The sequence below is a fragment of the Peromyscus eremicus genome, chromosome X (genome assembly GCF_949786415.1).
Source record: "Peromyscus eremicus chromosome X, PerEre_H2_v1, whole genome shotgun sequence".
In the NCBI taxonomy this organism is placed as follows: Eukaryota; Metazoa; Chordata; class Mammalia; order Rodentia; family Cricetidae; genus Peromyscus; species Peromyscus eremicus.
Genome location: NC_081439.1, coordinates 115,374,347 through 115,395,514, shown reverse-complemented (window position 1 = coordinate 115,395,514; position 21,168 = coordinate 115,374,347). Strand labels below are relative to the sequence as shown.

Sequence of the window (21,168 nt, the reverse complement as noted above, 5' to 3'; positions counted from 1 at the left end):
ATTTCACCTGGGATAATATGAAAAGTTAGATTAGTGCTCCCCAAGCACACACCAGCTGGACAGTTTGGAGACACAGTTAGAAATGTGACTAGTGGGAGGAGAAGGCCAATGAAAGGCAGCCTGGACTTGAAATTTGCTACACAGTCCTCATGCATATTATCAAAAGAGAATTATTTCCACCCACCTAACTGCCTTATTACATTCATGATGCAACAGCAATTTGTTTCTCCAATGCCTTTTTCTTAGCCAAATTACTGATTTCTTCTGCCTCTTGAGACTGTGTCTCACTAAAAGGCCCTGACAAAGGCTTGAGGGCTGCAGAACTGGACAGCACAAATGCCCTAGGGTGTCTGCTTGGCCTCAGGAACAGTAGACATAGCTCTACCCAAGGGCATCCTCCCATTTCCTTCCTAAGGCTCACATTGACTTAAAGACCTCAAGATATCCATGGAACCAGTTACTGCTGTCTAAATCAGACAGCTTGGGAACTCTGGCACTCATCAGCTCTCCAACCTCGAACAAGTAACGGAATCTCCCCCAGCCTCAGTCTTTGCTTCAGAAAAATGGAGATTTAGAGCCAAAGGAGCCACAAGGAGCCATTAATTACATTAGACCTATGCCAGATATCCCCTATCTTCAAGGTTTTCAAAGACTATTTGAAGATTAAATGAGATGGTATTTACAAAGTCCTCTCAAACATCACTGAAAGACATCTCATTGATACTATTTTTATTTATTCTTCTACAATTATATATAATTGTATATGTACTATATATGTATAAAATGTTATCTGATCAAAGTTTCCATTACCCTCTCTTATCCATTTCCCCCTCCCACCAAATTCCTACTTTCATGTCTATTTTCTGTGAACACACTACACTGAATTAGGATTGCATGCATGAGTATGTGGGATGTACTTGCTTTAGTGGGAACAATGTACCAGTGGCTATATCACTGAGGACTGCTGTGGGATGTTCTGTATGTCAAATGTGTTGCTGATTAGTCAATAAATAAAACACTGATTGGCCATTGGCTAGGCAGGAAGTGTAGGCGGGACAAGGAGGAGAATAAAGCTGGGAAGTGGAAGGCTGAGTCAGAGAGACACTGCCAGCTGCCATAATGACAAACAGCATGTGAAGATGCCGGTAAGCCACGAGCCATGTGGCAAGGTATAGATTAATAGAAATGGATTAATTTAAGCTGTAAGAACAGTTAGCAAGAAGCCTGCCACGGCCATACAGTTTGTAAGCAATATAAGTCTCTGTGTTTACTTGGTAGGGTCTGAGTAGCTGTGGGACTGGCGGGTGACAGAGATTTGCCCTGACTGTGGGCCAGGCAGGAAAACTCAAGCTACAGAGGACTATGACTCCCACTCTCTCTATATAACTTTTAACGGTCTATAACTGCTCTGGGAGGGAGAAGGCCCCTCCTCCATTCATGATGGAATGTTGGTGGGCCTAGTCCTGTGTAGGCCACCAGTGCGTCTGTGAGGTCACAGGTGCAACATCCAAGTCATGTCTAGAATGTCCGGAAGACAGCATTTCACAACATGCCTCTCCATCATCCATCTCTTACATTCTTTCCACCTCCTCTTCCAAAATGTTTCCTGAGCCTGTTTCAAGCTGTGGTACAGTATTTTGACAAGCAACTTTACAATATGTGTGAAAATTGAAAGCAAGCATGCCCCTGTGTCATAAGACACTATTGGGTGAGAGTACAGTCACCATTACAAGCCTTGGAGCCCCAGGCTAACATACAAATATTTGAAGATCTTCCAACATCAACCTAGTTCCAGTCCCCACACAGCCCAAGCCAAACCCAAAAGCTTCATGGCATAATGCAGTTATATCCCATATCTACCAGTTTATAGTGGGAATATCAGGACCACCAGTCTGAAACAGTGATAGCTATGACAGTGCATTACAGAGGCTGACAGAGGAAACCACTTTCCTGCTTCTGAGAAATGATGCCAAATGAGAGTCTCCAGACATTTTCTGGCCATACAATGCTCTCCCTCTCTTTCCATTCCCATACTTAACATCCTCTAAAGCAGAGACTCATATGTACATTACTGTCCACACACACTTCCACACATCCTCAGCTTGCATGTGTATACACATACACATATTCTCAACTTGGATGTGCACACATACACACATATACACTGCACCAACATGCAAGAACTCCTACTATTACCAGCTTATGCCATTATATTATATTATCTTATCATCATGTGGCTAATAAATCATTAAACCTAGAAGATGATAATCACCATGAAGTCCAGGTATCAGTTGTTGTTATTGTTGGTTAACAATGTTTTTCTGTTCAGCTCAATAAAATGACATCAAATACAACATTTAAGAATGCAGTTTATGGTGGGCATAAATCTCTAGGGTTTATTTAGCCCTTTAAAAAGAATACATCACAATCTTACGTAGTCTCTGAGGGCCTCTTCTCTCCACTTCACTTATATAAACTAGTTATCAAATGAAAGGAATGATCAATTTACAAAGTCAGAAATATAAAAACTAGTAATATAAAAAAGTATATCATTTCCCTATTTTCAAACATATTAGAAGAATGGTGTACTATTTCTCTCTAGTAGACCAGGTTTTTTTTTGTTTTGTTTTTTGTTTTTTGTTTTTTTTTTTTTTTTTTTTTTTTTTTTTTTTTTTTTTTTTTTGGTTTTTCGAGACAGGGTTTCTCTGTGTAGCTTTGCACCTTTCCTGGAACTCACTTGGTAGTCCAGGCTGGCCTCGAACTCACAGAGATCCGCCTGGCTCTGCCTCCCGAGTGCTGGGATTAAAGGTGTGCGCCACCACCGCCCGGCTTAGTAGACCAGTTTTTAAAAACTATTCTTGCCGGACAGTGGTGGCACACGCCTTTAATCCCAGCACTCGGGAGGCAAAGGCAGGTAGATCTCTGTGAGTTCGAGGCCAGCCTGGGCTACAGAGTAAGTTCCAGGAAAGGCACAAAGCTACACACAGAAACCTTGTCTCGAAAAAACAAAAAACAAAAACAAACAAACAAAAAAAACCTATTCTCTTCTGAGATAGGGTCTTGGTATACAGCCCAAGCTGCCCTGGAACTTACTATGTAGCCCAGGCTGGCCTCAAACTCATGATCCTCCTGGCTCTACCTCACCCCTCACTGTGTTGGGAATACAAGTATGTGCTACAATGCCCTGCTCTAAACTGCTGAATTTTTCACAAGTTGAGAATACCTAGTATTGACAAGCCTGTGGGGAAATGAGTCATTCTTACATGCTGCAAGTGGGAGGGCCAATTAAGAAGCATTTTTGAAGAGCAATTTGTGAATGTCTGTGACAATTTTTATTGTGTATAATTGTGCATATACTTTTGACCTTGTAATTCCAGTTCCATCAGTTTATTCTAGACAAATATACATAAACACAGAGACAGATTTTCAGAGATGCAAGTACAAGGATATATTGTGGTTCTGTTGGAAGTTTTTCGTTTGAACAACTTCATACTTGTATATAGTGCACTGTGATCACATTCACCCTCAGTACCCTGTTTCAAGCCCTCCCATTCCCATCAACCCCCTTTTTTCCGACTAGTCTCCTTCCTATTCTCACGTTCCTCCTTTCTTCCGACCTTCTTTGTATCGGCCTTATGCAGGTAATCACAGCTGCTGTGTGTACGTGATTACATGGGTCACATCATATGCAGAAGACAAAGCTAAATGCTGATCCTCTAGCTCCCTTATCATTTCCATCCTCTCATCCACAATGTTCCCTGGGACTTGAAGTGGGTTACACAGATACCCTGTTTAGGGCTGAGCACTCAACGGTCACTTATTTTCAAGAGTTACTCAGATCTGCAAGGATATCTATTGAAGAATTATTGCTAATGAAGAAAATTTTAAGTCTCTGAATGTATTAAGAGATGACTAGTAATGCTTGGGAATATTGCTCTCTCTCTACAACAGAGTGTGAAAACACATAAGGTAGACTCATGTAGTCACAGAGAGATTTTTCAAGGCTGAGTAGTTTGTGAAACAGGACTCAAGCATATATATAGTACATGGTGGCACATGCCTTTAATCCCAGCACTCAAGAGGCAGAACCAAATAGTTCTCTGTAAGTTTAAGGCAGGTATGATCTACATAGCAAGTTCCAAGCTGTCCAGAGCCACATAGTGAGACCCTGTCTCAAAAAATGTATTAAAAAATCTGAAAGAACACACATTAATTTAAAAACGATTATCTAAATTGTGATTCTGGGGGATTTTTATTTTCTATGCTACTTATTTCATTAATATCTTCATATTTTAAATAACAATCATGGTCACTTATAATAAGGAAAATAGAGGTAGATAGTTGGTTTAATGGATGGATGGATAAGTGAGAGAGACAGAGAGAGAGGGAGGGGGAGGGGAACCATTTGTGGATTTATTGGCTTTACTTGGGATTCTGTAGATAAAGATAAACTTCACTTAAATGAGAGAATAGTGTGGTGTAGAGTCAAAAATGCTAGACTCGTGTCCCAGTTCTTTCTTCTCCTAGCCCCTTGGATGGGGCAATTAGTGCATGTAAAGCTCTCAAGACAGTTTCTGGCAGACAGTGAGTGCTATGCAAGTGTTAAACAAATAAATTCCTGTTACTCCTTTATGCTTCCTTTTCCCATGGTAAGATGGAAATACTAATTACCAGACCTGGGGGGGGGTGCATCATAAAAGATGATGCAATACTAACATTTAGGTTATTGGTGTGAGAATGTTTATAAACTGTGAAGTGCTATGTAACTGTCAACTGCAATATTTGCCAGTGTCGTCAGTAGAAACCTCTTTCTTCTGCAACTTCATCTGTACCCCCTCTGAGACCTTTTGCAACCTCCAGCCTCTGGCAGGGCTCTGAGGAGGTAGGACTATGACAAAGGGAACAGGGCTTTAGCCGTTCTGTTTGGTTAAGCAAGCCTTCTCCATTGGGCCTCTCAAGGGCATGCTTAAAAGGCCACTTGTGTCTTTGCATATGGTTTTGCTATCCATTGCAGATGTCTGCTTGGATGCTGCCATCTGTTCCCTGGCAATTCTAAAGTCCACATTGCATGATTGCTCCCCAAAGTGTGTTCTCTCTTGATTTGGGATCCTCTGTGTCTATTTACCCCTATGTACTCTTTCCTTCCCCCCCCTGCCCCCCGAGACAGGGTTTCTCTGTGTAGTTTTGCGCCTTTCCTGGAACTCGCTTTGGAGACCAGGCTGGCCTCGAACTCACAGAGATCCGCCTGCCTCTGCCTCCCAAGTGCTGGGACTAAAGGCATGCGCCACCACCGCCCGGCCTACTCTTTCCTTTTACTCTAAATTCTATTTGCTATTTTTCCTACATAAAGGGGGTGTTTTTTCCATCACAGTAGTGAGATTTCATGTGTTTTTTAATTTTTAAAAATGTTAAATGTGTGAATATTTTGCATGCACATGCCTGCAGAGATCAGAAGAGGACATGCAACCCCCTGGTACTGGAGTTACAGGTGGTTGTGAGCCACCATTTGGGTGCTGGGAATTGAACTCAAGTCCTCTGGAAGAGCACCAAGTGCTCTTAACCACTGAGCCATCTCTCTAAGCCTGTATGCGTTGTTTTAAAGGAATAGTAAAAGTCATCAGAAAATAAAAAGATGAGACCAAAGTCAGCTAGAGAGCTCTATCACCAAGACACAGATGATAATGTGTTGATGTATTTCCTCTGACTTTTTTCTCTATGTGTGGGTTTTGCTTGTTCTGGGCTCCTTGCTTTTTTCACTTAACATTATAGCATAAGCATGTTCTACTTTAAGAAAAACTCATCAGAAGCCTGATTAAAATACCTATGCTTTCATCCCAAGAAGCACCAGGCATCATTTTATTTCTACTGGAAAATTCACCATTTTCAAGTACATAATTTCAGTGGCATTTAGCATGTTTGAATTAGTATATAACCATAATCATTATCTAGTTCCAGAATACTTTCTGCATCCCAAAAGAGAACTGGCACCCATTAAGCAGTGAGTCTATGTTTGCCCCGCCCTAGATTCCTGGTAACTTGTAAGCTGTTTTCTATCTCTGTGGATTTGCCTACTCAGTTGGCTAGTTAGTTTTAAACCTCAACTTGCCACAACCTAGATTCACCTGGGAAGCTTCTCAATTAAGGAATTATCTAGTTGTTGCTTGATGTAGGAAGACTCAGCCCATTCTGGACAGCACCACCTAGCACCACTAGGCAGGAGGAAGCCAGCAGTAAAAAGCAGGCAGTCAGCAAAGATGCATTTGTTTCTGCTTTCCAACTGGATATGATATGACTGGATGCTTGAGTCCCTGTCTTGACTTCCCCAAAATGATGAACTGTGGCTTGGAATTGTAAGCCAAACAAACCCTTTCCTCCATTAAGTTGTTTCTGTCTGGGTATTTTATCACAGGAATGCAGTATGTGGCTTCTTATATCTAGCTTTCTCTATTTAACATATTGGAACATGGACGGGTACCTTATTTTTTCATGGCTAAATAGCATCCCATTACATGGATATTAAGTTTTCTTCATTACTAACATCTGTCAGCTTGTTTCATCTTTACCTGTTAGAAACAGTGTTTTTATGATGGTTAGCACTCATTTTGTTTCAATAAAGTGTTTTCAAGTCTTTCTGTGTCGTTCATTTTGCTTCAGTTCGTTCCATGCTGTTCATTGTGGTTTTGTTTTTGTTTGTTTGTTTTGAGACAGGGTCTCTACACACAGCCCTGACCGGCCTTGAACTCATGATCCTCCTGCCTCAGCTTCTCATATGCTGTGATTACAGGCATACACCAGCATGATTATTGTATGCCATTCATTTTGGTTCAGAACATTTTTATTTCTTTTGGAATTACTGGGTCATATAATAATTTTATGTTTAATATAAACAGCCAAATTAATATAAACAGTAATTATATTTAATATAAACAATGAAGCCGGGCGGTGGTGGCGCACGCCTTTAATCCCAGCACTCGGGAGGCAGAGCCACGAGGATCTCTGTGAGTTCGAGGCCAGCCTGGGCTACCAAGTGAGTTCTAGGAAAAGGCGCAAAGCTACACAGAGAAACCCTGTCTCGAAAAACCAAAAAAAAAAAAAAAAAGACTAATGAAACTATTTTCCAAAATAACCATTTTCCAAAATGCACTTTACATTTCTCCTAGCAATGTATAAGAGTTCAAGTTTCTCCACATCCTCACTAGCACTTGAGTTATTATTATTTATTATTATTATTAATTATTACTATTATTAAATCAAAAGTATAAAATAATATCTCATTGTGGTTTTGATTTGCACTTCCCTAATGACTAATGACATGGGGTATTTCTTCATATTCTTCTCAGCTACTTCCATATCTTCTTTAGAGAAATATCTATTAAGTCCTCTGACCATATTTAATTGGGTAGTTGAAATTAAACTAAGCATTCTTTAGTCTTATGGATAGTAGACTCATATCAGACATGATCTGCAGATACAGTCTCTCATTCTGGTTGTTATCCCAATAATGTCTTTGGATACATAAAAGTTTTGTGTTGATTAAGTCCAACTTGTCTATTTTGTTTTTGTTATTAGTGTTTGTGATTTTGGTATCATTTCTAAGCATTCATTACCAAATCCCAGGCCCTGAAGTTTTGAACCTGTGTTTGCCTGTAAAAGGGTTACCTGCATGGTTCCTGCATTTAAGTCTTGCATTCATTTTTTATGTTCAAATTTGTACATAATATGAGGTGTTGGGGTCCCACTTCACTGGCAGGTGGGTCTTTTGTATCTGCTTACTTCTTATGTGGTTTGCCTTATTTTAGAAGACAGAGTTACGTGAGGACAGGCAGGCAAGTGGAGAGCTGTCTGTTTTGCATCAGTGCTGGGATATGGACATAGAATCCAGAAAATGTGACTATACTGAACCTGTGCCCATGTTTCTCCCTACCAGACTCCCAAAGGAAAAGTATATTAATAGAATTAGTTTTTAAATACATGAATAAAATGTTTCAAACTCTAAAAGACAGATGATCCAAATAATGTATTTAAGCTGACAATACTACTAAATGATCTTTGGGTGCATTCTGTGCTAACTTTTGTCCTCTTTCTTTGCAAACTTTTTCTCTTAACATGTTCAAGTGGTGTAAAGAATGGTGACTGGGGTTCCAGATGTACTAGCTGACATCGTTTTAGAGGAGAGAATGAATGGGGTTCTCCTATGATCAAGCAGGCATTAGAGCATCTGCTTTCTTCTTTTTGACTGAAGATGTCTACGCTAATCAGTCCAACAGAACACCAGTGACTGTGTTATTAATTTGTCTACACTACCATAACAATGCACCACAAATTAGATAGCTTAAACAATGTAAATCTACTTTCTTAAAGTTTTGTAGACTAACAGTCAAGGTCAAAGTGTTGGCAAATGTGGTTTCATCTAAGGAGTGTCCAGGAGAAATCCTTCCCATGGCCTTCTCTTCATTTCTGGTGGTTTGTAGTTAATACCTTAGTGTTTGTGGACCTACGGACAAATCACCCCAGTATGTGTCTTTAGTTTTACATGATCTTTTCCCTGTGTGCATGTCTAGATCCAAATCTCTCCTTTTAAAAAAGATTTTCATATTGCATTGGGAGCTCACTGCCCCAGTATGATGACATCTTAATAAATCACATTCACAATAACCTTATTTCTAAACAATATCATATTTTGAGGTATTGAGTGTTAGGACTTCAACATATAAATTTGGGGAAGGCATGATTCAACTGACAATACTATAAAGTGCTCAAAGCCCAACAAAATATTGGATTCAAAGTCCATGTCTCACTCAGTAAATGTATTCCTTACTCATAAATCCAGAAGCGCTCTGAAAAATGATGCTAACAAACAGTAGTGATAATTGAACAGCAACTATAAGTCAGTGTTGGAGTGAAGTAATACAGCAAAGCTGGAAATGTAACCCATCAGAGAAGGCAGAGTAGTCCTGGGAGAAAGAGCCCACCCAAGAAGATGGTCATGTTTGTACTTTAGAGAGATGCTAAGGATACAGGTAATTGGGAGAGGGTTTTCCTAGTATACACAAGGCCCTGGTTTCCATCCCTAGCAATGCAAAATAACAACAATAAAAATGTTTCTATTGTTAATAGTTTACAGAATTTGACCACTCTTGGGTGAGCATTCTGCAAAGGGCATTCCATGCATCTTAAATGGCAAAGACCACTACCCACTCATCAAAGGGAGGAGAAGAGCTCTTACTATCATAAATTCTTACTAACTGATATTCTGAAGCATTTGTAGACCAAATCCGTGGTTAGCAAACTCATAACTTTTTGAGCCTGATAATGCATAGGGTCTCTGTTACTTGCAACATCATGGCCATAGTGTGAATAGCCACAGAGAATCAGAGTTGCTATCTGCCACCCACTAACAACACTTCCCACTGCTCATCCAACAAAATAATTCACCTTACTTATAAATACAGAAGCCCTTCAGAAAATTAATCTGCTTTATGTCAGTATTAGAGCACAGTCATATGGTGAATGTGACACAAAAGGTCTCTGGCCTTGTTAGATTACACTGCGAGGATAGAGGCAGTCAATAAGCAAGTAAATAAAATAATTACAAATTGTGCGAAGTGCTCGGAGGGAAATTAACAGGCTGATGAGCTAGATAATGGGAAAATCAGAAATGAGGGGAATAGGAATGTCTACAGTTGACAAGCTAGTTAAAAGCTTCTCTGATGAAGAGCTAGTTTAGTCATCGGTGAACTAGGGTTACAAAGATGGAGGGTGAGTGGTAAATCAGACATGGGTAAATGCATGCAGAGAAGTCTTTTAGTAGACTGCACTTGCATTTTCAAGGAACACCAGGAAGCCACTATATCTAGAGTAAGACAGTGGGGAAGCATGGTGGAAAATGAGACCCAAAAGGCAGCAAGGTACCAGATCGTGTCCTGTCTTTTAGGGTTTGGATTGTAGTCTGTAATAGGAGCTTCATGGAAAGTTTTGAGCAAAAGAATAACATGGTTTGAACTGATATATTGAAAAATCATTCTGGCTGCTGCAATGAAAACTGACTATAGTGGGAACAGAGATTCCACTTGGGAGGCCATTGAATGGAGATCATGGTGGCCAGACCATGTCAAAGAAGGGAGGAACACACAACACAACACACACACACACACACACACACACACACACACACACACACACGATATATATATATATATATATAAAGGAAAAGAGATTTGGGAAACAGAAGTGGGTGCAGCAGCATGGGTCAATGATGTACAGAGAACCTATGGGAAAAGAATGAAGATTATTACCTGAAAATAAGTTTACTAGGACCTCTGCCTCCCCACCAAAGTTTCTATGCTGTGGGGATAATAGGTCCCATACATAATAAAACTCTAGGCTGGTATCTAGCTCTATCTGCAAGGTCAACAGGGGGAACCCAACATTTGAGACCTACTTTTCAAGCTATGAAATTTCTCCATTAACATTTTCACAGATGATAAATGAAAATTCTATTATCTATTAGCCTGGAGAAATATAAGTGGTTTTTAACCAACTTAAATGGAATGCTCAGTCCCTCAAAAACATTCTACCATGTTAGCCTTTCCTATGTGTAATATACTGGCTCCAAAAGCACTGTGACTATGTCCGCTAAGGAAAACATGTATTTGAAAATTTCAAACTAAAAAATATACTCAGCAAAATCTGAAAGGTGTAATTTTTGCAGTCCAGGAGCTCTGAATATTGACAGATAAAATGTCTGGGGCAGGCATGTAGCTCAGTGATAAAGCACTTACGTAATATGTGGAAGGCCCTGTGTTCAATCCCCAGAATTACAAAACAAATAAGCAAGCCAGCAAAAACTTCTGGTTTGGTATAGTGGTGTGTTGTGATAGTTGCATCACTCTGGAGGCTGGAGCAGTAAGATCACGATTCCTTTATCAGCCTAGGATACACAGTGACACGTAGGCTAGCCTGTACTATAAAGCAAGACCCTTTCTAAATAAATATCATCCTATTATAACACATGAAAGACAATCTACATCATAGGAAAACACAAAACCACAGTAATATATCACTTTATGCCATTAAGATGGCTATAATCAAAAGATAGCAACAAGAATTGGCAAATGTGTAGAGAAATCAGATCCCTCACATACTGCTAGCAAGGATGCAAAGCAAAGCAGCTTTACATTTCTTTGAAAAATATCCTAGAAGCTTCTCAAAATATTAGTCATAAAGTTACCATATGAGTCAGCAATTTCACTCCTGAGCACACTCCCAAAAGAAATGAAAGCATATGTCCATTAAAAAACCTGCATACAAATGCTCACAGCAGTATTATTCACACTAGCCAGAAAGTAAAAACAAACTTAAATATGTATTAACTGATGAATGGGAAACTCCAAGGTATATTGATAAAAGTAAATATTGTTTAACAATAAAGAGGAATGAATGAAGGATAGATGGCACATGGGTGAACCCCGAAAAAAATACGTTAAGTGAAGAAAACTGATCACAAAAGGTCAAATATTTTATGACTTAAATGAAATTTTCTTAAGAGGCCAACTCAGAGAGAAAGAAGGCAGACCAGTGCTTGCCAAGGTCTAACTTGGGGGGAAAAGGAGATGAATATAGAGTTTGAGCTTTCTTTGAGGATGATGAAAACTCTCTGAAATCAGATAATAGTGATTAGTGCACAACTTTGTAAACACACTAAAAATCATTGAATTGTACTTTTAAATTGGTATACTTTATGGGATGGAAATTACATTTCTGTAAACCTGTGTTCTATGTCATTTGTCAAAGGACCAGTTCCCACAACCTACAGAACAGCAGAGTCCCTTTTTGTGATGTCGGAAGTGTTATTTCTTGGCACTCGTCTATATAGTAGCCACCAGTCACCTTTAGGAGCTGAGTACTCAACATGTGACTTGTGTTACTCTTATTTTAATAGACTGAGTTAAAGAGTCATGTGCTGTAAGTATTCACCACATTGTACAGGTCAGCTCTGGAGTTTACAAGGAAATTTGCAATGCCTACTCAAACGTCATCCTCCACTTCGCCTTTCTCAACAAATGAGCTCTTCAAAAAGGGGGGGGGCGGTAATCTTACCATGACTACACAAATGCCTTTCAGAGGAAGTTTCCTTAACTGATTCTAACCACATCCTGGCATTCTCTGACCAAGTATGGCTTGGCCACATTTTTTGACATAGTTCTAGGGCCTTCCTGTGTCAAAAGCCCCCTGGTCAAGTTGTCTCTGTATATGTAAGAACATATTAGTAAAGTTGATTCCAGCCCAAATTAACAACTCAGTATAAGAGTAAAAGATTCAAGGGTACCAAATATTGAGCTTCAATGCCATGTGATTATGTCAAAGAAGTCAGCCATTCTTCCATTCATCAAGAATACTCTAAAACACATTACAAGGAAGGCATAGTGCTACATGCCTATAATCCCAGCACTTGAGAGGCTAAGTCGGGAAGATCATGAGTTTAAGGCCTGTGTGGGCTACAATAACAACACTCTACCTATATTAACAAACAAATCATAAAACACTCTTTTGTTGTTGAGTCTGTTTTTGGTATTTTGGGTGTTTTTGTTTTGTTTTGTTTTTTGGTTTGTTTGTTTTAGAAACAGGGTCTCTCTATGTAGTCCTGGCTGTCCTAGAGCTCTCACTATGTAGACTAGGCTGGCCTTGAACTCACAAATATCCTCCTGCCTCTGCCTCCTGAGTGTTGGGATTAAAGGTGTGAACAACCAACCTGGCCTATAACATTCTATATAGCAAAGCTTGTCCTGTTACATCGAGCCTGCCCTCTCTTCCTCTCTCTCTCTCCCTTTCTTTCTCTCCTTCTCAGCCTTGTGAGGACTTTGGGAGAAGGTCCATTTGAAAGCCAGGAGGAGAGCTTTCACTAGTAGTAAAATTAGCTGACATCTTGACCTTGAATCTCCCATACTCTACAAAGATGAGAAATAAAGAGGTGTTGTTTAAAACATTCAGTCACAGTAGCCCAAGCCAACTAAAACAGCAGGGGAAACTTAACTCCTAGGTCTTCTTTCTACCCGTTCATGCCTTATACTTTACCTCTTGCTATATCCTGTGACTACTTGACCCCCAAGCCTACCATTTGTCCCTTCCTGTTGTTCCTGCTCTTACCTCTTGGAGTTTACGACAGGTGTTTTCTTCTTGCCTACCCTTGGTATTGTTCTATGAACACAGTTTGCTCCACTGTCAACCCATCCAGTTGAAGCATTTCTGAGTCACTCTCTGCTTGATCTGCCCTTAATCTCTCCCCACAATGACCCTCACAGTTAGGAGGCTGGTGACTCGTCAAGAACTTGAAGAGAACTGAACCTTAGTTATATCATGATTTCAAAAGGAAAAATTTTTTTCCAGGAAGAAAGTAATGCATTGCTCACCAATTGAAGAACAGTTGTACTTACCAGTTTGATAATCTAAATCCAGAATTATTGCCTGGATTCATGAATTTGAGATGTAAACATTCTGAACAAACTCATAATGCTTTAAAGTGAATTGCATAAGTTTAAAACCTTGTGCACATAATTTTGACTAAGGACATTACTCAAAAACTTGGTACATGCTCTTCTATACCACATTTCTTATATTTTTCATGCCATGACTACATTAGACTCCTATATCACTCTGTTCCTAGTTCATGCTATTCCATGCTCCATGCCCCATTACATAAAACTCAGGTTTGTGTAATATACATCACCACCAAACAGAGTTCTAAAGTTTTATAACTTCAAACTGAGTTGATATATAAAATAAGCACATGTGTACCAAATGCCTAACTTATGTAACAAGATCTGTGGTGTAGATTTTGGATAAGAAAATTAAAAAAAATAAAAAAGCTTCTTGCCTCAGGGAAGCAGGCTGGGGAAAGATAAATCAACATCTTAGCAGGTAGGTAATGCCAAGTGACAAAGTTGCCACTGTGCCCTGCAGGTCCCATTTCAACCTTTATTATAAGAAATGTGGTTTCCCATCAGGCCCTGCATGCAGCAAAGAGCTAGTCGGTGTTTGCTATTGATGGTGATGATGATGTATTTTTCCAGAAATTAGCTCTGAAATCCAAGCATTGTCCAGATTAAACCCCAGGTTAGTTTCATCCAGAATTGTCGGTCACTGCCATGCATGACCTTTCAGCTAAGAGTTGATTTGCTAAATGAACAATGTTATCAACTGAACTTACTTCATATGGATGAGATTGCTATATTTCAAGAAAATCTTCTCCTTAATTCTTCAAATTACTGGCTACTTCAGTCAACTGCCTGTCACCTATTTAACTTCAATGGAGGAACAGTTTCTTTCTCCACTCCTCTGTCACAGAGTGTAAGGTACAAACCCTTCTAGACATACACCCATGTGCCACTATCAATCAGTTAAGAGATTTCAGCACACCTCAGTTTCCTCATCTATATTCTATTAGTATTTCCATAAACATATACAGGATATAGAAAGATGGCATCAGGAAGTTTTAAATAAAGCATTATGCATGAGAGGAAAGAGTCCAAAAGAAAACCCAAATGTTCCATTAGAGGTATGTTGACTACCAAATGACATTTCCGAAAACACCAAAGACAGTAGTCCAAGCTAGTTTTTGCTTGAGGCCAGTTTGCCTTCATTCACATAAAATACTTAATGAATACATTTGTACACTGAAACTCTAGCATGTCCTAAAGCTATATTGACCAGTAGGAGGCAGCCAGTAAATCTTCAGTGATAATATTTTTTCTAATAGTTGATTTCTAGAACCTTCTATATGTTGGGAGGAAGAATAAAAAATGTATTTTCTTACCTGAAAGAAAGATAAAACTCGAAACAAGAATCAATCCATAAAGCTTCTGATATAGTATGTGATTTTTCATTGTCTACCCTGTATTCAAAGAGTCAAAACATGCCCAGATCAGATTCAAAAAAAGCAATTTATAAGTGCATATGATCACACTTCTCCCTCAGATTCCATGTAAGGGCCCCACCCTTGAGTCATTCTCAGTGGCTACAGCCATACCGACTGATTTCATTATGTCCCTACTATGTGCCACTGTGTTACTCACTGGGAATATAGTGATGGAAACAGCTCAGTGGGAAGAGCCATATAAAAAAACACAATTAGAAAGAAACTACTTGCAGTTTTAATGGTCTTTAGTTTCTGGGTGGGTTTTGTTTTCAAGGTTTTTTGTGTTTTTGGTTAACATACAATTATCTATTTTGGTGGACTACACTGTGTTGCTGTGATACATGTATTTGTGTAATAATCATGTCAGGGTTGAAGAAGCACCATGCAAGATGGCCTTATTGACAAAAGTAACTCATCAAACAAGTCTTGTTCTCAAAGCAGAGCTGTTTCTAGAAACCTGGCCACCATCTCATTATTTTCACTCAGCTTCTCTGTTTAATTAATTGCAACTGAAGTTTCTTATTTAGGAAATGTATTGAACGTCTGCATCCCTTTTCCCTGAGCACAGTTGTGGCTTAGATATAAATTGTGGCTAAAACCAAACCACAAATCCTGTGGGAATTTATTACAGAAAGCTGGAAGTAGGATGCTAACAGGCATTTTCTGATTCTGAATGAAATACATTCTTGAATGATTTGCTACTGATTTAGGCGGGTTTTTTTTCCTCCTATAGGGTAATGTAATATATTGGATTTCTTCCCACTTCTATGTGGGATTTGGAGTTAATAGACTCACTTTTACATTTAATATCACAATAAAGGCCAATTAGGAAATCTGATGAATCTTGAGCTTGCTATGAGCACTAGCCATTAATCAAGATCTTCATATTTACTACATTCTACTGCCATTCTTATTAGGATAATGAGAGAATTTGTATGACTTGGGTGGGTTTTTTAAGCTACATGCTTAGAAGTAAGGAGGTATTCAAATCTTTTATGAATTCTGAGATCAAATGCAGCTTAAATTTATAGTGTCATAAGATGACTCGCCTGGGAATCTAGCAACTATCTGTGAGACCATACCTATTTCTGTTCCTTAATTTTCCTGGGCCTCAGTTTCCTTATCTGTAAAGTGGTAATGATAATAATCTGTCTATTTCCCAGGGCTGCTGTAAGAAAGAATCAATTAAGATGATATTTCAAAGGCAATTTTCAAAATATAAAGTGCTACAGAAGTGGGCATGATGGATTGCTATCTATAAAATGGAATTTTCAGCAGCAAACAAGCCAACTTATATCCATTTTTCATTTCCTTTAAACTTTTTAAAAATGACATTGAGTAAATAAATCAACAGACATTCACTGCAGAATACTATGCAGCTGCTAAAAGGAATAGGTCTGGCATGAAATGGTAGGCTGAGGAAGGGAGAGGAGCTTCAGAAGATTCCCGATATAGCCGATACAATTTTATATGGCTTGATTGTTTCATAATATGAATATATGATTTTTTAATGGAGGAAAAATAAAACAAAGAGGGAAGGGGGAAACAGGAGTCTAATGCTGGAAGAGTGAAAATAAGTATATTTCCTTTACACTACTTGTGATTCTGCTTCTTGGATTTTTGTTACTGTTTGTTTTTGCAAAGGCTCTGCATCATTTTCATAATTTTGAAAACTAGCATGAAGAATGAAAAGATGAAGTAAAAAAAAGGAAGCAGAGAGAAGGAAACAGTGGAGATTGAGGATTTCTATTTTATACATCATACAATGACATGCAGTTTGGTACTTTTATGACTAATGATTACTATGATCACAATTCTAATGTAAAGGAAGGAAGAAAACAAAGAGAGAGGAAATGAGCAAAGAAAGAAGAAAAGGAGGGGAGAAGAGAGGAAGAAAAGTACTTACCTGGGAATAGGGTCCCTTGAAATTCCCCTCGTGTGCTTACAATGTCCAAAAGTAGAGTTTGTCTCACAAATGGTGAGGTTTGGACTCCAAATGTCTACTTCAGGCATGAAGTGGAATGAGCAGAATGAGGGAATTCATTCTCTGCTGGCCATGTCTCAGTCCCCTTTTATTCTGGATCAAAACAGCCTTTCTGCTCCTAGCTTTATGAGGCATATTGACCAGGGCAGATCCTCTTTTTGTGGCCTGCAGCATGTCATGAGGCTGCTCTCCCATGCATAAAATCAGCCTGAGCAAAGTTCTCAGGTTATTACATACCTGCAATAACCCACTAATTTCAGGACTCCTTCCCAGTTTTCATTAAGGATTATCATCTGTCCCTAGTTAATCATTGTGTCAATTAACTTGGATATATTAAATGGGTGCTTGTTCATTTACTTAAGGTTTATTTCACTTTATTGACAAAATAGGGTCTGAGCGGTATTCAGAACTATGAATGAAAGGTAAAGACCAAGAAGGCAACAACACATTCTTGGCAGGCAGGGGAGTAGTTTTTGTCAAAAGGCAGCAATATAGCCATGGGCTATGATGAAAATATCATTGGCCGTGAACATATCACCAAATCCCATCAAAGACCCAGAAATGACCCATGCCAGTCTCTGAACTTCAAAGATGAGGACTCTAAAGTCCTTAGAGATTGACATCAGAGCAGGAATTCGTGCTAAAATCTGACTCTTCAGACCATGGCATTTTCTTCCCTTTCTCATTCTTTAAGTGGAAAATTTCAGTCTAATAGGAGATTCCCTCAACCAATCTGAAGGCCAGGAATCTCCATGAGAAAAAGAAATAAGAAATGTACAAAAATTACTCATCACTGACTCCTGAGCATGGAAGTTGGGAGTGATATGACAGAGAAGAGCCAAGGCTTAGTAGAAAGATTTATGACTTAAGGCCAGCTCCTTGACGTCTCTGGACACCCAACTTGCCTTGTTTGTAAAACATGAATAGTAGAGCTCACCACATGTTATAAGATTTCATGAGGTAGAATGTGTAAAGGGGCTTAAATCATACTTCCAGTGCCACAGATCCTGTCTGGGACTCTGAAGGGGTCTCCTTTACACTAGGCATAATGTTTACATTTGGACCTACTTCCACCCCATGGCTTACAAAAAGTGGTAGAGCAATTGTCAAGGAGTACCATGGTATTTCTCTGATGTTTGCTACTTCACACCATGGTTGCTCATAGATCTATCTACATACTGAGCTGTGGAAGGCCATGAACTCCATGTTATTCAGGGGTTCACACATAGCTTGGCATACAGAGGGTGCACAATCAACACATGATACATGGGTGACATCTTTCTCCTCTACTACAGTGTAAATATCCTAAAAGTGGAGAAACATGTCTCTATTTTCCTTGTATCCTGACACTGGAGCTAACATAATGCCTGATATGAAAACTGCTTAATGAATATTTTCTGAACTGAAGATTACTATGGTTTGTGTATGAATAGTCTTTCTAAGGTCCATATATAAAGTCTTGGGCCCCAGAGTGGCTCTATTAGCTCCATGGACCTTTAAGAGGGAGGGCCTAGCATGAAATTCTTAGGTCACTGAGAATGAACCCTGGAAGGTGCTGGGGATGTCTTTCTGTATGCTGTGAATATATGTTGTTCCCATTGGTTAATAAATAAGCTGCTTTGGCCTATGGCAAGGCAGCATTGAGGCAGGAGGGAAATCCAAGGAGAGAGACAGGAAAGAGAAAGGCGGAGTGGGGGGAGACGCCAGACTGCTGTCCTAGGAGCAACATGTAATGGGATGTAGGTAAAGCCAGGGAACACGTGGCGATACATAGATTAATAGTTATGGGCTGAGTTAAACTATAAGAGCTAGCTAGCAAGAGGCCTGCCATAGGCCATAGAGTTAATATTTTATAAGCAGCTGAGGGACCACTGGACTGGGTGGGACCTGAGAAAACTTACAGCCACAGTAAGGAGATTATAGAACCTCAGCTTCTCATTCTTTCACTTTGCCTTCCTCAAAATGTGCTTGCTATGCTATATGCTTCTGCCATGAAGCACTGCCCTCTCAGAACCCCAAGAAATAACTCCAAAACTGTAAGCCCAAATAAACTTCTTTACTTCATAAGTAGCCTGTGTCCAGTATATTGTTATAGTATTCAAAAGCTTACTAATATAGAGAGGAAGCTAATTTGGGGAGAATACACTCATATATATGAGATATATCAATCAGAATTATCTGGCAGAAAATACTGGTGAGGATGACTGCTTCCAGAGAGACAGACTGGGGGATTTTAGGTAGAAAGGAAGCTTAATTTTCACCACACATGCTTTTTATAATGTTTGAATTTTAATCATCTGCTTGTGTGGTTTTCAAAGAAAAAAACACTGTAGTTTTTCAAAGAAAATCCAACATAGTTCAATGAAATAACTAACTAGAAAATGAAACTTGTGCAAAAAAATGAAGCTGGAACTCTTTTTGCCAGGAAAATAAGTGCCACCTGGGAGGGCCTCAGTGGGTATCTTCCATTCTGTGGAAGGTTATAAGGAGAATGTTGACCATCTGTTCTCCATATCTACAGAGTAATAGGAAATGGACTGAAATTGCAGTGGGAGATGGGGTTAGACATAAATAAGTCATTATTGACAATGGGAGTTGATAAATACCAGAAAAGGCTATCACAGGATGTTATGAGCTATCCATCCCTGGAAACTCAAAGGTCTAGATACCCATATGGCTCTACTGGTTTATTTGCCTTCTCACAGACAAGGCTGAGCTGAAGGACTTGAGACTCTGTCCCCATTGCTGACACTAGAAAATATTTTTAATCTGTTGGAGGTCTAAGCTGTCATCATCCCCTTTTCCCTTTCTAGGTGTGAGCATCCTAGCAAAGCATTTGAGAAAAATGCTGATTTCTACACAATATGGCTCCAGCTACAAACTAGCTGTTGAGTATGGGCTCAGCCATAGAAGCAGCAAAAAGTTCCATGCTGGAGGAAAAAGCATGTGCTCATGTGTGTTGGTGTTTTCATAAGAGAGTTTGAAAAACAGTTTTGATTATATTCGACCTTAAACACTACCATTAAACTAATTGTCCTGGTCATTCTCCTATGTTCTGTCCTATATTACTCTCTATGTTGTCATCCCCTAATGACGCATCCTATTTCTTTATACAATACTGTTGCATGTTTTTAACTATGATATAAATTTGTGTGCTTTTAGTAAGCATGACATAAAATGTACCATACCCCAAAAGAGGCAGTACAGCATAAGAGCCAATAGATTGTCACACCTGACTGCTTGGCTTCCCTGACACCTTACTGCCTCTTTGCAGAATGGAAATAATGATGGTGACGACATAATTGTGACAATGATGAGATCCACTTCTGGTGTTTACATGTTGTAAATGAGATACTAAACATTAAGCACTTACAATGCTGTCTAGTAGATCATAAATTTTTATAAGCATTAACTATTGTTGCGTGTTCTTCTGCAGCTTGTTTTTCAAGACCAACTGTGTTTATTTAATCAATGTTTGAGTGCTCACTATTATAAGGCACAATAAAGAGATCTAGGAATTTGGCAGCAAACAAAGCAGGGAAATTTTTGTCTTGCCTTATAATTTTGAGATGTCGTGGGGTTAGACTGACACTAAAGAAAACAAATGAATAAAATATACAGCATATCAGATGATGATAAATACCATAGACTAATAAAGCTTTCTAAAATGAGGGTGGGAAGCACTATTTCAAGTAGAAGAATCAAGGGCATCCTTAAAAATACAGTGACCATGGGTTGGAAAGATGGCTTAGAGGTTAAGAGCACTGACTGCTCTTCCAGAGGTCCTGAGTTCAATTCCCAGCACCCACATGGTGGCTCATAACCATCTGTAATGAGATCTGGCACCCTCTTCTGTATACATAATAAATAAATAAATCTTTAAAAAAAAATACAGTGACCTTTGAATAGATGCCCAAAGGAAGTAAATGAGTGCTTCATGGGTACCCAAGGAAAGAGGGTGCCAGTAAGAAGAAAAGAATAATGCAGCCTTTGCAGGGGCCACACCGAGGCCAGTGTGCCTAACTCCAAAGAATAAGGGACAGCAGCGAGAAGAGGTTAGAGAAGCGTTGTAGAGCTGGATCACACGGGGTCTTGTGGGTCATTTTAGGAACTTTGTTTTTGCTCTGGAGAAATGGAAAGGCCATGCTGGATTTGAAACACACATTTTACTTTGAAATATCATCAAACTTAGAGAAAAGTTAATAAAAGAGCACAAAGAACTCTCCTATAGCCTTCATGAAGAACCCCTGAGTTTTGACATTTTGCCACT

The 21,168-nt window shown here is 39.2% G+C and overlaps 1 protein-coding gene across 1 annotated transcript in view; it reads right to left on the bottom strand.

Annotated features, from left to right (window-relative positions):
• The window catches only part of Adgrg4 (adhesion G protein-coupled receptor G4), a 109,712-nt gene extending 94,830 nt beyond the window's left edge, over positions 1–14,882 (bottom strand). Inside the window, exon 1 of the mRNA XM_059251366.1 lies at positions 14,813–14,882. Coding sequence (XP_059107349.1) covers positions 14,813–14,882 — 70 coding nt within the window. The remainder of the gene's footprint in view (positions 1–14,812) is intronic.
• Between the last annotated feature and the right edge of the window lie 6,286 nt (positions 14,883–21,168).